Below are 14,791 nucleotides of genomic sequence, written 5' to 3'. Positions count from 1 at the left end.
TAACATGCTTATCTTGTAAGACGGGGTTAATTGGTATGGACCAATTTGTCACTTATGAGGGCTTGTGTGCGAACTGTTTTGCTTTTCAGCAAAGTAAAAAAAGAGGAGTTTGTTCAACCACCAACAGAGCCACCATGGAATATGTTCGCAAAGACTTTATCTTCAATAGCGGACATGTTAACTCCGGTAGCACCACCTCAAGGGTTAGGTTACACTATTAACCCATATATGCAGCTCCCTTCCTACGGCTTGGTTCCAGTAGTCTCTACAAGTAACCAAGGGACAGGTAAGACTAAGACAGATGCGTCTATGTGGCAGACTACACAAGATGATACAACAGATGATGATACAGTATATTTAAATACTCCGTATGATGATCAGTCGCAGAATTTTAGTTCAGAGGATGTAGCTGAACTTATTGATGCTGTGAAGGCTGTTCTCTCTTTGGAAGAGCCAGCCAAGACAGTGTCAAAGTCTAAAGCACCTGTGTTTAAACGAGCAAAAGCAGTTAAAGCTGAATTCCCAGCGTCAGATGAGCTGACGGAAATGATGGAAGAATCTTGGGCGACGCCCCGTAAAAAGTATAAGATTCCGAAAAAATGGAACTCTTATTATCCATTTCCAGGTGCGGATTGTTCGAAAACAGAAGTTCCTCCAAAAGTAGATGCACATGTGCTGCGACTTGTGCATAAATCTGCTTTACCACTGTCATCTACCTCACTAAATTATGTCACTGACAGAAGGGTAGATAGCTTCTTGAAAAATATATTTTCTCTCGCAGGAGCAGTGGTAAGACCTGCTATGGCTTCGGCCTGGATAGCAAAGGCAATGGGCGAATGGATAGAGGAACTAGAGAATGATCTCTCTTCTCCTAATAGGGAGCAAGAGTATCATTTAAGCCGTTTAAGACATTCGGCCCAATACTTGGAAGAAGCGGCAATTGACATGGGTACAATCACTTCTAGAGCATCAGCCTTGATGGTAGCCGCTCGTAGAGCAATTTGGCTGCGTACTTGGAAAGCAGATGCAGAATCCAGAAGGTATTGGAAGCATTACCTTTCATTGGTAATATATTGTTTGGGTAATGATTGTCAGACATTCTAGAATCGAAAGCTGAGTCGAAGAAGATCAGATTTCTGACTAGTTATAACCCTAAGTCTAGGGGCTCAAGGTTTCGGCCATTTTGATGGCAAGGCAAAGCAAAGCAAAGGCTAAAGAGGAGTCTAAGCAACCCCAGTTCAAAACCAGGGGTAGGAAGCAGTGGGCTACCAAAAAGCCAGCTTCCAAGCCTGAACAGAAACCATCATCCTGAAGAGACAGGCCTCCGCCTGGAGGATTCCAGGGTTGGGGGCCGACTCCTTCGTTTTGCACACATATGGCAACAGACGACAACAGATGCTTGGGTGCAGAAGGTGGTATCTCAGGGGGTATGGGCTCCCATTCAGGAGGCAGCCTCCTCAAAGATTTTTTTGCACCAGTCCGTCTCGTATAGAGTCGAAGGCCAATGCCCTGCAAGAAGCAGACCAAAAGTTACTGCAGTCAGGTGTGATTGTCCCAGTACCTCCATCACAAAGGGGACAGGGGTTTTACTCCAGTCTATTTCTGATCCAGAAGCCGAATGGGTCATTTCGACCAATTCTCAATCTGAAAATGTTAAACAAATACATTTGGATCCCAAGGTTCCACATGGAGACATTACGCTCCATAATGTTGGCTATGGAACCGGGAGATTACATGGTATCTCTGGATGTACAGGATGCTTACCTACATGTGCCTATAGCACTGTCTCATCAGTGTTACCTCAGGTTTGCCATCCTCCAGGAACATTTCCAGTTCCAAGCTTTGCCCTTTGGACTAGCAACAGCACCCAGGGTGTTTACCAAAATGATGGTGGTTATGGCAGCTTGTCTTGGCAAGCAGGGGATTAGAATATTCCCATACCTCGACGACCTGTTAATCCTAGCACATTCGTAGGATTTACTTTTGAGCCATCTTCAACAGACAATAGTTTGTTTACAGAGACACGGGTGGCTCATAAATTGGGAAAAGTCGTCTCTGAATCCGTCACAGCGGATGGTTCATTTGGGGGCCATATTGGATTCAGACCTACAGAAAGTTCTCTTACCAGAGAAAAAGATAGTCAAGGTGCAGGTCATGACTCAGGAAGCGTTGCACGCCCAGACAATGTCAGTCCATGCAGCAATGCGACTGTTGGGTCTGATGGTATCAACCTTTGACATGGTGAATTAAGCGCAATTCCACTCCAGACCATTACAGCACCTTATTCTGACCAAATGGAACGGAAATCATCAGACGATAAAAAAGCAGATGATAAAGTTTCCAGTAAACGTAAAAAGGTCTCTAGCGTGGTGGCTACAGACAGACCATTTAAACAAGGGGAGACCCTTTTGGATAAAAGAATGGCAATTCCTGACAACAGATGCCAGTCTGCAAGGTTGGGGTGCGGTACTCGGAAGCCTTTGGTTCCAGGGAAAATGGGCCGCAAGGGAAAGTCGCCTGCCAATAAATCTGTTGGAAATAAGAGCCATTTATATGGCTCTAGTTCAGGCAAAGGACAGTCTGCAAGGAAGTCCGGTCCAGATTCGCTCAGACAATGCAACAGCAGTAGCGTACCTCAATCATCAAGGAGGAACTCACAGCAAAAGAATGATAGAGGAAGTAAGGCCCATTCTAAGATGGGCAGAGCTCCATCTCCCAGCATTGTCAGCAGTATTTGTCCCAGGTGTTCTGAACTGCGAAGCAGATTTTCTCAGTCGACATACCATTCAGGAAACCAAATGGGCATTACACCCAGAAGTGTTTCAGACCATAGTGAACAGATGGGGTCTACCAGAGAGAGATCTCATGGCGTCTCGTCTAAACAACAAAGTTCCGAGGTACGTATCGAGAACAAAGGATCCCGGAGCGGTCCTTGTAGAGGCGCTGTCAGTAGAGTGGAAATTTCAGCTGGCATATCTGTTCCCTCCAATATCTCTGTTACCCAGAGTAGTGAGAAAAATAAAGCAAGCAAAGGTAGCCATAATTCTAATAGCTCCAACTTGGCCAAGAAGGCATTGGTACACAGATCTACTGAGAATATCCGTGGAAGCACCGATACTGCTCCCTCAACGTCCAGATCTGCTTATGCAGGGTCGTTGTTGCAACAGTCATCTGGATCGTCTGTCTTTGACGGCGTAGCTATTGAAACCTCTATCTTAGAAGCTAGAGGATTTTCAAAACAAGTAATCCAAACTATGCTTAGAGCAAGAAAGCCTTCTTCAGCTCGTGTGTATCATAGAATATGGCAAGCCTATATTCATTGGTGTACTGAAAAAAGTTTGAATCCAAGATCTTTCAAAGTATCCAGGATTTTGGATTTCCTTCAAGCAGGATTGGATAAAGGTTTGAAGGTAGCTTCCTTGAGAGTTCAAGTATCAGCATTAACTGTATGGTTTCAGCGAAAGATTGCTGATTTACAGGATGTACGCACTTTCTTTCAGGGAGTTGTACATATTTAACCTCCATTTGTTCCTACTGCAGCTCCCTGGGATTTGAATCTAGTTCTTAAATTCCTTCAGGGACCTCCGTTTGAATCACTTAAGAGAGCAAATCTTAAATAGTTAACGGCTAAAGTACTTTTTCTACTGGCAATGGCGTCAGCCAGAAGAGTGTCAGATTTAGGAGCATTATCGTGTAAGTCTCCTTTCCTAAGTTTTTTTCCAGACAGAGCAGTTCTCAGAACGAGATCTGGTTATCTTCCAAAGGTGGTTTCAAAGTTTCACCTTAATGAAGAGATTGTAGTCCCAGCTTTTCAGGTATCGGGACTATCTGCGGGAGAAGCGTCGCTGGACGTAGTTCGAGCTTTAAGAATCTACATAGATCGTACTAGTGCCATCAGGAAAACAGATTCTCTCTTCATCCTCTACGGATTTCATAGAAGAGGATGGCCTGCTAGTAAACGGACGCTGGCGAGATGGCTCCGAATGGTAATATCAGAAGCTTATTCTCATGCAGATCTCCCTACTCCATCTAATGTCTCTGCTCACTACACATAAGGTAGGTCCTTCATGGGCAGCACAACAGGGTGCTTCAGCAGAACAGATTTGTAAGGCAGCCATAAACACATTCATTAGACATTATGCCTTGGATACTTTTGCCTCTCATGACGCAGACTTTGGGCGAAAGGTCCTCCTGTGCAATCAGGAGCGTCCCCACCACTAAAATTGGCTTTGGGAATCTCAATGTTATCCTGTGGATAATCCTGTGGACCCAGCCAGAGAAATAGACGTTATGGTAAGAACTTACCGTTGATAACGTGATTTCTCTTATGTCCACAGGGATCCCACCCTGACGCACCTGATTTGAGGATCTTGACAATCATTAAACCTCTTCCTTCTTGCATGGAAGGGTGTGCATGTGTGTTCTTATCACCTAAATAGGTTTCTACCTGATGCTCCTGCCTAAATCGCTGTGGAAAGAACTGGTTTGACTGAGTCAGTGGGCGGGATTATATGGTGAAGCCCCGATGCATCCTGGGAGGCCAGAAAGCTTGTGACCGTGTTGGTGCCATTTCCGCTGTCGCTCAACCATATCCCAATGTTATCCTGTGGACATAAGAGAAATCACGTTATCAACGGTAAGTTCTTACCATAACGTCTATTTTAATAGGACTCCATAGTATCAAGTGGTGAAGTCCAGTGTAGGGGAACCGGCGCTTGACCTGTAGCCTCAGCTCAAGGCGCCATCTACTGCTGGTGTTCCCGCCCTGGAGCTGCTTCACACTCACCCTCACTCACTGACAGACGCTGGGCGACATTTTCTAAAATAGATGCGACTGATCTCCAGGACTGCAGGGCAAGGTCTCCTTTGTAAACCAGCCTGTACATCAGCGCCGTGTTTTTACAAGCACTTAAGTAATCTACATGTCGATATTAAGACAGCGTTAGTTAAGAACAAGTGTACCTGTGCCAGAATGTATTGTACGAGTATTCTGATATATATATCCGGTTTCAGACCGTGCATTGTTATATATAATATACATATACTAGTTCAGTGCATTTTTATTGTATTACTAAAATAATTATCTGCATTGTCACTTAGACTGTGTGTGCCTACATCTGCTGTGTGGATTTCACTTTCAGTGTATCCCATCTATATCACTGTGTTCTGTACCCTAGGGGACTAGGTGCGTCAGGGTCTATATATAGTGCTTCACAGTATTTACTGATTAAAGTGTACTCTACTGTGTGTTCAGTCACCTAATACCAGATTTATTCGCTGGTGTTGTGTACTAGGAACTCAGTTGCAAAGTACAGGACTTATTCGCTGGTGTTTGTGTACTGTGTATGCAGTGATATACTAGGGAATTTATTCGCTGGTATTGTACTCTGTCTGGTTGTATCGTACTAATACGCTCTATGGTTGCATTCACTAATAATATCTAACACAAAGGGCGGGAAATCCGAGGATGCTCCTGCATCCTGCAGCACATGCGCCAAGGATTTGCCTGAGGGGGAAGTTTTGTATGACGGTCTGTGTACTATTTGCCATACATCTCCCAGCAGCTGATGTAACTAATCAGGAGCCACCTTGGGCAGCGTTCTCAACTATGCTCAATACGCTTGTGACAAACCTTACGCCCCCTATGGGACTTTCTGTGCAATTACAGCCACATATTGTCCCTATGGTAAATCTGCCTTGGGCGGATATTTTGTCTACCCAGTTGCAGCAATGCAGTAAATCCTTGGTTAGACATATAACTGCCCCAAGTCACTCCCACGTCACGGGTCATCTAAGCGGGCTACTTCCTCCTCACAATCCACTAATCTCTCAGAAGATTCTTCTGATGAGGATGGGGAGTATACTGTCCCGTCAGACACTGACACCGCTGCTTCCTACTCCATACTCAGGTTGATGTCCCTGACTTAGTGGTTGCTATTAAGCAGATCCTACAAATCACTGATGATGACGAGGATTCCACTACGATGCCTAAGAAACCTGATAGGTTTTAAAGTCAGAAGGTAACTAAAACGTTATTACCGCATTCTGACCATCTAGTGGACATACGATAATTTCCAGGAATTAAATTCTCCCTGTCTAAAAGGACAATCACCACTGTCACCTCACTGAAGGAACCGACAGATAAGCGTGTGGAAGGATGCCTTAAGTCTATTTACTCCCTTACAGGTGCTGTACATAGACCCCCACTATAGCAGCCTCTTGTGCTGCAAAAAGGAATTGAAGCATGGGTTCAGACATTAGAGGAAGAGCTGCCTCAGGATATATCTGACATTGCCAGACGGTACCTGTCTCACATGACCACCACCACCTATTACATTCAGGTGGCGTCCTCTGAGGCATGTGTGTTTGCGACCAAGGCATCAACTACGTCCATCCTGGCTCGCCGTATTCTGTGGTTGAGGTCATAGAAGGTGGACCTGGACTCCAAAAAGAGGCATTGGTTCTCAGACCTGCAGGGTCTATCGATAGAGCGTCCTCTTCTACTTCCTCAACGCCCAGACCTCCTCGTTCAGGGCCCTTGTGTCTTCCCGGACCTGGCCAGACTGGCTTTGACGGCATGGCTCAAGAAGCATCACTCCTGAGGGCCAAAGGATTCTCCGAGACGGTTATCCAAACTATGCTGAAGGTCAGAAAATCTGCATTTGCACGTATATATTACAGGGTCTGGAATTCTTACTTCACCTGGTGTGCTGCTAAGAATTACGATGCATACTAATTCGGAACTTCCAGACTTCTCACTTTTCTGCAACAAGGCCTGGACTTAGGATTTCGTCTAGCTTCCCTCAAGGTTCATATATCTGCCTTGTCGGTGTGGTTTCAGAGAAAAATTGCGTCTATTCCTGACGTTCATACTTTCACTCAGGGTGTTTTACGGAATCAACCTCCCTATGTCCCTCCTGTGGCTCCATGGGATCGGTCTGTTGTCCTGAATGCCCTGCAAGAGTCTCCATTTTGAACCTCTTGAGTCCGTGGACCTTAAATTGCTCACGGTCAAGGTTCTGTTCCTACTGGCTATTGCCTCTGCTAGGAGGATGTCAGACCTAGGCGCTTTGTCCTGTTGTCCACCCTTCCTGATATTTCACAGTGACTGGAAAGTTCTTAACACTTGCCCTGGTTATTTACCTAAGGTGGTGTCATCTTTTCACCTAAACCGAGAGATTGTGGTTCCGACCTTCATCTCTTCTGGTTTGTCCTCCAAAGAGCGGTCTTTGGATGTGGTACTTGTTCTCCGTATATACATGTACATGAAGAGGATTGCCTCTGTCAGGAGGTCAGATTCCATTTTTGTACTTTTTGGTTTTCACAAACGTGGAGGGCCTGCGAGTAAGCAAATCTTGGCTGAATGGATTAGAATGGTGATTGAACAAGCCTATGCTATGCGCAAGCTGGACTCCCAGCTCCTGCTGCTATTAAAGCCCACTCTACTCGGACTGTTGGACCTTCTTGGGTGGCGCGCCATGCGTCCACTGAACAGTTATGCAAGGCGGCTACGTGGTCCTCCATGAACTAGGTTCTATGCCTTTGATACTTCCGCCTCCCAGGATGCTTCCTTTGGACGCCGGGTTCTCATACCCGCTACTGTGCATCCCCTCCCATGTGGAACTGCTTTAGGACATCCCCAATGTTTCCCTGTGGAAACCAATGTACCCCGCTGCAGAAAAGGAGATTTATGGTAGACTTACCATGGTTAAATCTCTTTCTTCGAGGTACATTGGTTCCACAGGGCACCCATCCTGACGCTCCTAGCTTCTATGGGTTTGTATGGCATTAGCCGCTGGTCCCTTCTCCTGTCGTGAGAACATGGTTCTATATGACTAACATCTGCCTTCTCTTTTACCTGCTCCTGCATTGGACTGGTTAATGAAACTGAGCACACAGTGCCTGGAGGTGGGTTTATAGAGGAGACCCCAATGCATCCTGGGACAGTCTAAAGCTTTAGCCTGTTGGTGCCTGGATCAAGATCCATCTCTATATCCCGATGTTGCCCTGTGGAACCAATGTACCTCGCAGAAAGAGATTTAACCATGGTAAGTCTACCATAAATCTCTTTTTTTTTTGTGTTAAAGACGCACCAAGTAAGCAGAGTAGCCAGGGGACCTGGTGGCTCCCTCGCATTGGGCATCTGGCTTTACATGGCGTTTTGAGGATATTTTTATGAGGACACATCTATATTTCTCTAATACAAGTGAAGTCTATTTGTTGGTAAGATGATACTGCTGCCAAGATAAAGTTGTCCTGTAGTAATATTAGATAAAGCTCTACAACAGCCTTCTATCAGGCTGCTCTTTGGTTACCACTCACCTTTATGTGTATAATGTAAAGTTTATAAAGCAGGATTAGTGCTGGGAGATTACAAGATAATACATGAGCTATTTCACATGTTTTCTGCATCGCAAACATACACTGACATCCATTGTAGTCTCTCAGTAGATGGCACTTACTGATGTGTACTCATACACTTACAGTATCTCTCTTCTGCCATGAGGTGTGAGAAGCCTGGGCGACTCCCTTGCTGCATAAATTTTCCGCAGTTTTGCTTCTTTTTCATGCTTAGGCACTATTAAGGGTGATACATTCACATCAACAATTGATCATTTTAAGATGTAGTGGGCTTCATGATTGTAATTAAAGTTGTGCACTCAAGTTGTTTTACGAATTAATACATGCTGTGAAGACTTGATATTAATATTGACCAATTTGCTCTACAGATTCTCCAGAGTATTGCAAATCACGTCTTGTTTACGAAAGAGGAGCACATGCGCCCTTTTAATGAATTTGTTAAAAGTAACTTTGACGCTGCACGAAGGTAAGAAACCTGCATTTACAGATTAGCATATTGTGAGACGACTGCAAGCCCTATGAGAATTCTTTAGTTACAATATAGCTATAAGCAGTAGGATTATCTGAACTGAATGTTACATTGGGAAGCTTTGTAAGTCTCTGATGCCTAGTCCACAAATTAGTACTAATAATTGTAATAATGGATATAAGCCATACATTAAGTATATTACAGAATACATCTGAAATCACTATGGCTCTGTAATGTTTTTGTAAATGTATTGATATGATGGCATTTATGCACCAGGAGCTTCAGATATTAATAGTATTCCATTTGATAATAGTCATATAAATACGGCTTGTCCACGTATTAAACTAATTTTATCTCAGTGTCTTTACACTAATACTTAACTATAATTCAGTAGTTCACTTTTTATGCTCTTGCATTACGTATTACAAAGTACCAATGTTCGGTAATTTGTGCGTTGAGAGGACCAGTGCTGGATCACACATGCATGCAGGATGCATCTACTTATACCAGACACTTCCGGCTGCATTACCACCTCTGTGCATCACTGCCGCGTCCAAGGAAGCTGCAAAAACGCACAATCTAACCACATCTGAATTAGGCCCAATGGGGCAAATGTATTAAGTCTGGAGAAGGGATAAAGAAGTGATAAAGCAGTGATAAGTGCAAGGTGACAATGCACCAGCCGGTCAGCTCCTAACTGTTATTTTTCAAATCTGTGATGATTGGCAGGTGCGTTATCTTGCATTTATCACTGTTTTATCACGTCTTCATCTATTCTCCAGGTTAATACATCTGCCCCCATGTGCAAAAACCCAAATCCTGATACAGAACTAGATGCGGGTGCATAAAAGGTTTATGCACACAGCACATGTGAATGCAAGGTTATAACGAGTCATTGAAGGCTGAAGAGTATAAAAACTTTTATTTCATATTGTTTAATAAGAAAATTGTTTAGCAACTTGAACCGCTGTGGACTTCTATTTGGCCTGTGCAGTACTAGTGTTCACCAGTGGGGACTGTTGCCTGGAATCGGTTCCTTTTGTTCTGGACTGATGACCTGCAAGGTATTAATCTGCCTGATTAGCTACACCTGTAGTGCAGAGATTTAAACCCTCCCCCCCGCCCACCCCTTGAGATAGTGAAATAAATGTTATTGCTGTTTACTGCAGTGAAGGTAAGCAACGTTCGTTCTTGTTTTTTCATATCCAGATTTAATTTGTTTTTTCGTAGCACCACCCCAGTCTTATACAGATGTGTCCTCATACATTTAGCCTCAATATGCTGAACAGGGGAGATGTATGGTGTGAGTGAGCTGGTAGGTCCTGTGCAGCTCTGCTAGGGTTGAGTGTCTTCTTTTTTTTTTTTTTTCCTCTCGAAAATGCTTCTTACTTGTAACGAGAGGCAACTAGACGCACCAGGAAACTGTGATTCATTTCATAGGCAACACTTTTATAGCTGTGTGCAATTAAGCCTGTATATGAAGCACATGCACCTTGGCGCAGAAAAAAAAAAGCTGCAGCCACTGCTTTGTGGCACTTCCTATACAGGTTCAGAGACTCGCACACAAATATGGAAGAGTCACATATTAAATTATACAGCACAGTTTCCTCATGCATCCTAGTTGCATTGTGTTGCGACTGTTGGCTTGCATGCATAAGCGACCCGGCACCAACGCTGAATGAGCGCGGGGCCACGCATCGTTCATCGTTGGTGCCTACACACTGAACGATATGAACGATCAGTTATATCGCCCAATGTGTAGGGCCTATAAGGCGCATTTTTGACAAAACAGATGCCAGACCCTAGCAGAGTCTCTCAGGACCTGGCGTGCCTAGATGGGCTGTTTGATGCGACTGCAGCAAAGATTTATGATGACACACTCGTATATTGTGTTGATTAAATATATTGGGAGATATTAGGTATTTACTTTCTATATTTTGTCTCTATGGTTGGCAATTTTTCTTTTGAAGTCTACCCCTGCGTGTGCTATGAGACTCTGAGTGACCTATAAAAACTGTTAAATGCCAGTTAACGGACTGACAAAAAATTGCCAAGCGCGTTTGGCAACCACTCAAGTAGGGAACACTGTGCGAGAGAATAATGTAGTTTTTAAAATCTTTTTTTTTTTTTTTTTTTTAAATCTCTTAGGTTCTTCTTTGATATTGCAAATAACTGTCCTCCAAGCGACACAGTTAATCACAGCCTCTCCTTTATTACTGATGGGAATGTACTTGCCTTACATCGGTTGCTTTGGAACAATCAGGAGAAGATTGGACAGTATCTTTCCAGTAACCGGTATGTAAAACAGTTAACACTTGTAAACTTTAAAATGGTACCGCAAAGACAACGTACATGTTGAAGCCTAGTTATGTTTAATTTGAAATTAGTGTATTACACTTTATACTTTCTAAGCCTGTGACTGTGATTAAAAAGTTTGCCATAAAATCAACAAAACTGTTTGTGTTGTCTTTAGAGACCACAAAGCTGTCGGTAGGAGACCGTTTGACAAAATGGCAACTCTACTTGCCTACCTTGGGCCCCCAGAACATAAACCAGTGGCTGACACACACTGGTCAAGTCTGAATCTCACAAGTTCAAAATTTGAAGAATTTATGACCAGGTAATGCAAACATCTTATGTCATTTGTAGTCACGCTAAATATAAAATGATATGATGTATGTGTCATTTTGTTTTCTCTGACGTCCTAGTGGATGCTGGGAACTCCGTAAGGACCATGGGGAATAGACGGGCTCCGCAGGAGACTGGGCACTCTAAAAGAAAGATTAGGTACGATCTGGTGTGCACTGGCTCCTCCCACTATGACCCTCCTCCAGACCTCAGTCAGATTTCTGTGCCCGGCCGAGCTGGATGCACACTAGGGGCTCTCCTGAGCTCCTAGAAAGAAAGTATATTTTAGGTTTTTTATTTTACAGTGAGACCTGCTGGCAACAGGCTCACTGCAACGAGGGACTAAGGGGAGAAGAAGCGAACCTACCTGCTTGCAGCTAGCTTGGGCTTCTTAGGCTACTGGACACCATTAGCTCCAGAGGGATCGACCGCAGGACCCGTCCGTGGTGTTCGTTCCCGGTGCCGCGCCGCCGTCCCCCTTACAGAGCCAGAAGCATGAAGATGGTCCGGAAAATCGGCGGCAGAAGACTTCAGTCTTCACCAAGGTAGCGCACAGCACTGCAGCTGTGCGCCATTGCTCCTCATGTACACCTCACACTCCGGTCACTGATGGGTGCAGGGCGCTGGGGGGGGGGGGCGTCCTGAGGGCAATATAAACACCTTGGCTGGCAAAATAATCACAATATATAGCCCCAGAGGCTATATATGTGATAAATACCTCTGCCAGAATCCGTAAAAAAGCGGGAGAAAAGTCCGCGAAAAAGGGGCGGCGCTATCTCCCTCAGCACACTGGCGCCATTTTCTCTTCACAGTGCAGCTGGAAGACAGCTCCCCAGGCTCTCCCCTGTAGTTTTCAGGCTCAAAGGGTTAAAAAGAGAGGGGGGGCACTAAATTTAGGCGCAATATTGTATATACAAGCAGCTATTGGGGAAAATTCACTCAGTTATAGTGTTAATCCCCACATTATATAGCGCTCTGGTGTGTGCTGGCATACTCTCTCTCTGTCTCCCCAAAAGGCTTTGTGGGGTCCTGTCCTCAGTCAGAGCATTCCCTGTGTGTGTGCGGTGTGTCGGTACGGCTGTGTCGACATGTTTTGATGAGGAGCCTTATGTGGTGACGGAGCAGATGCCGATAAATGTGATGTCGCCCCCTGTGGGGCCGACACCAGAGTGGATGGATAGGTGGAAGGTATTAACCGACAGTGTCAACTCCTTACATAAAAGGCTGGATGACGTAACAGCTATGGGACAGCCGGCTTTTCAGCCCGCGCCTGCCCAGGCGTCTCAAAGGCCATCAAAAACGCCCGCTCCCTCAGATGGCAGACACAGATGTTGACACGGAGTCTGACTCCAGTGTCGACGAGGTTGAGACATATACACAATCCACTAGGAACATCCGTGACTTGATCCCAGCAATAAAAAATGTGTTACACATTTCTGACATTAACCCAAGTACCACTAAAAAAGGGTTTTATGTTTGGGGAGAAAAAGCAGGTAGTGTTTTGTTCCCCCATCAGATGAGTGAATGAAGTGTGTGAAAAAGCGTGGGTTCCCCCGATAAGAAACTGGTAATTTCTAAAAAGTTACTGATGGCGTACCCTTTCCCGCCAGAGGATAAGTTACGCTGGGAGATATCCCCTAGGGTGGATAAGGCGCTCACACGTTTGTCAAAAAAGGTGGCACTGCCGTCTTAGGATACGGCCACTTTGAAGGTACCTGTTGATAAAAAGCAGGAGGCTATCCTGAAGTCTGTATATACACACACTCAGGTTCTAGACTGAGACCTGCAGATAGGGCTGCTGCAGCGTGGTCTGTGACCCAGTCAAACAGGGATACTAGTTTGCTAACATAAGAGCATATTAAAGACGTCGTCTTATATATGAGGGATGCACAGAGGGATATTTTGCCGGCTGGCATCCAGAATTAATGTAATGTCCATTCTGTCAGGAGGGTATTAGAGACCCGACACTGGACAGGTGATTCTGATTTTAAAAGGCGCATAGAGATTCTGCCTTATAAGGGTGAGGAATTGTTTGGGGATGGTCTCTGGGACCTCGTATCCACAGCAACAGCTGGGAAGAAAATTTTTTACCTCAGGTTTCCTCACAGCCTAAGAAAGCACTGTATTATCAGGTACAGTCCTTTCGGCTTCAGAAAAGCAAGCGGGTCAAAGGCGCTTCCTTTCTGCACAGAGACAAGGGAAGAGGGGAAAAGCTGCACCAGTCAGCCAGTTCCCAGAATCAAAATTCTTCCCCCGCTTCCTCTTGAGTCCATCGCATGGCGGTGGGGCTCCACAGGCGGAGCCAGGTACGGTGGGGGGCCGCCTCAAAAAAATTTCAGCGATCAGTGGGCTCGCTCACAGGTGGATCCCTGGATCCTTCAAGTAGTATCTCAGGGGTACAAGCTGGAATTCGAGGCGTCTCCCCCCCGCCGTTTCCTCAAATCTGCCTTGCCGACAACTCCCTCGGGCAGGGAGGCTGTGCTAGAGGCAATTCACAAGCTGTATTCCCAGCAGGTAATAGTCAAGGTGCCCCTACTTCAACAAGGACGGGGTTACTATTCCACACTGTTTGGGGTACCTAGACCGGACGGTTCGGTGAGACGCATTTTAAATTTGAAATCCTTGAACACATACATAAAAAAATTCAAGTTCAAGATGGAATCGCTCAGGGCGGTTATTGCAAGCCTGGACGAGAGGGATTACATGGTATCCCTGGACATCAAGGATGCTTACCTGCATGTCCCCAGTTACCATCCTCACCAGGTGTACCTCAGATTTGTGGTACAGGATTGCCATTACCAATTCCAGACACTGCCGTTTGGACTGTCCACGGCACCGAGGGTGTTACCAAGGTAATGGCAGAAATGATGATACTCCTTCGAAAAAAGGGAGTTTTAATTATCCCGTACTTGGACGATCTCCTTATAAAGGCGAGGTCCAAGGAGCAGTTGTTGGTCGGAGTAGCACTATCTCGGGAAGTGCTACAACAGCACGGATGGATTCTAAACATTCCAAAGTCACAGCTGGTTCCTTCCACACGCCTACTGTTTCCTGGGGATGGTTCTGGACACAGACCAGAAAAAAGTGTTTCTCCAGCAGGAGAAAGCCAAGGAGCTATCATCTCTAGTCAGAGACCTCCTGAAACCAAAACAGGTATCGGTGCATCACTGCACACGAGTCCTGGGTAAAATGGTAGCTTCATACGAAGCAATTCCATTCGGCAGGTTCCATGCAAGAACCTTCAGTGGGACCTCTTGGACAAGTGGTCGGGATCGCATCTTCAGATGCATCAGCTGATAACCCTGTCTCCAAGGACCAGGGTGTCTCTGCTGT

The 14,791-nt window shown here is 45.2% G+C and overlaps 1 protein-coding gene across 9 annotated transcripts in view; it reads left to right on the top strand.

Moving 5' to 3' along the window:
• NF1 (neurofibromin 1) overlaps window positions 1-14,791 on the top strand; it is a 738,710-nt gene that overhangs the window by 432,332 nt on the left and 291,587 nt on the right. For all 9 annotated transcript variants that reach the window (XM_063953658.1, XM_063953661.1, XM_063953657.1 and 6 more), the window contains 3 exons: window positions 8,730-8,827; window positions 10,979-11,125; window positions 11,304-11,450. In XM_063953658.1, coding sequence (XP_063809728.1) covers window positions 8,730-8,827; window positions 10,979-11,125; window positions 11,304-11,450 — 392 coding nt within the window. The remainder of the gene's footprint in view (window positions 1-8,729; window positions 8,828-10,978; window positions 11,126-11,303; window positions 11,451-14,791) is intronic.

The sequence above is a fragment of the Pseudophryne corroboree genome, chromosome 2 (genome assembly GCF_028390025.1).
Source record: "Pseudophryne corroboree isolate aPseCor3 chromosome 2, aPseCor3.hap2, whole genome shotgun sequence".
NCBI lineage: Eukaryota > Metazoa > Chordata > Amphibia > Anura > Myobatrachidae > Pseudophryne > Pseudophryne corroboree.
Note: the sequence above shows the minus strand (reverse complement) of the source record. Positions and strands in the feature narration are given on the sequence as shown.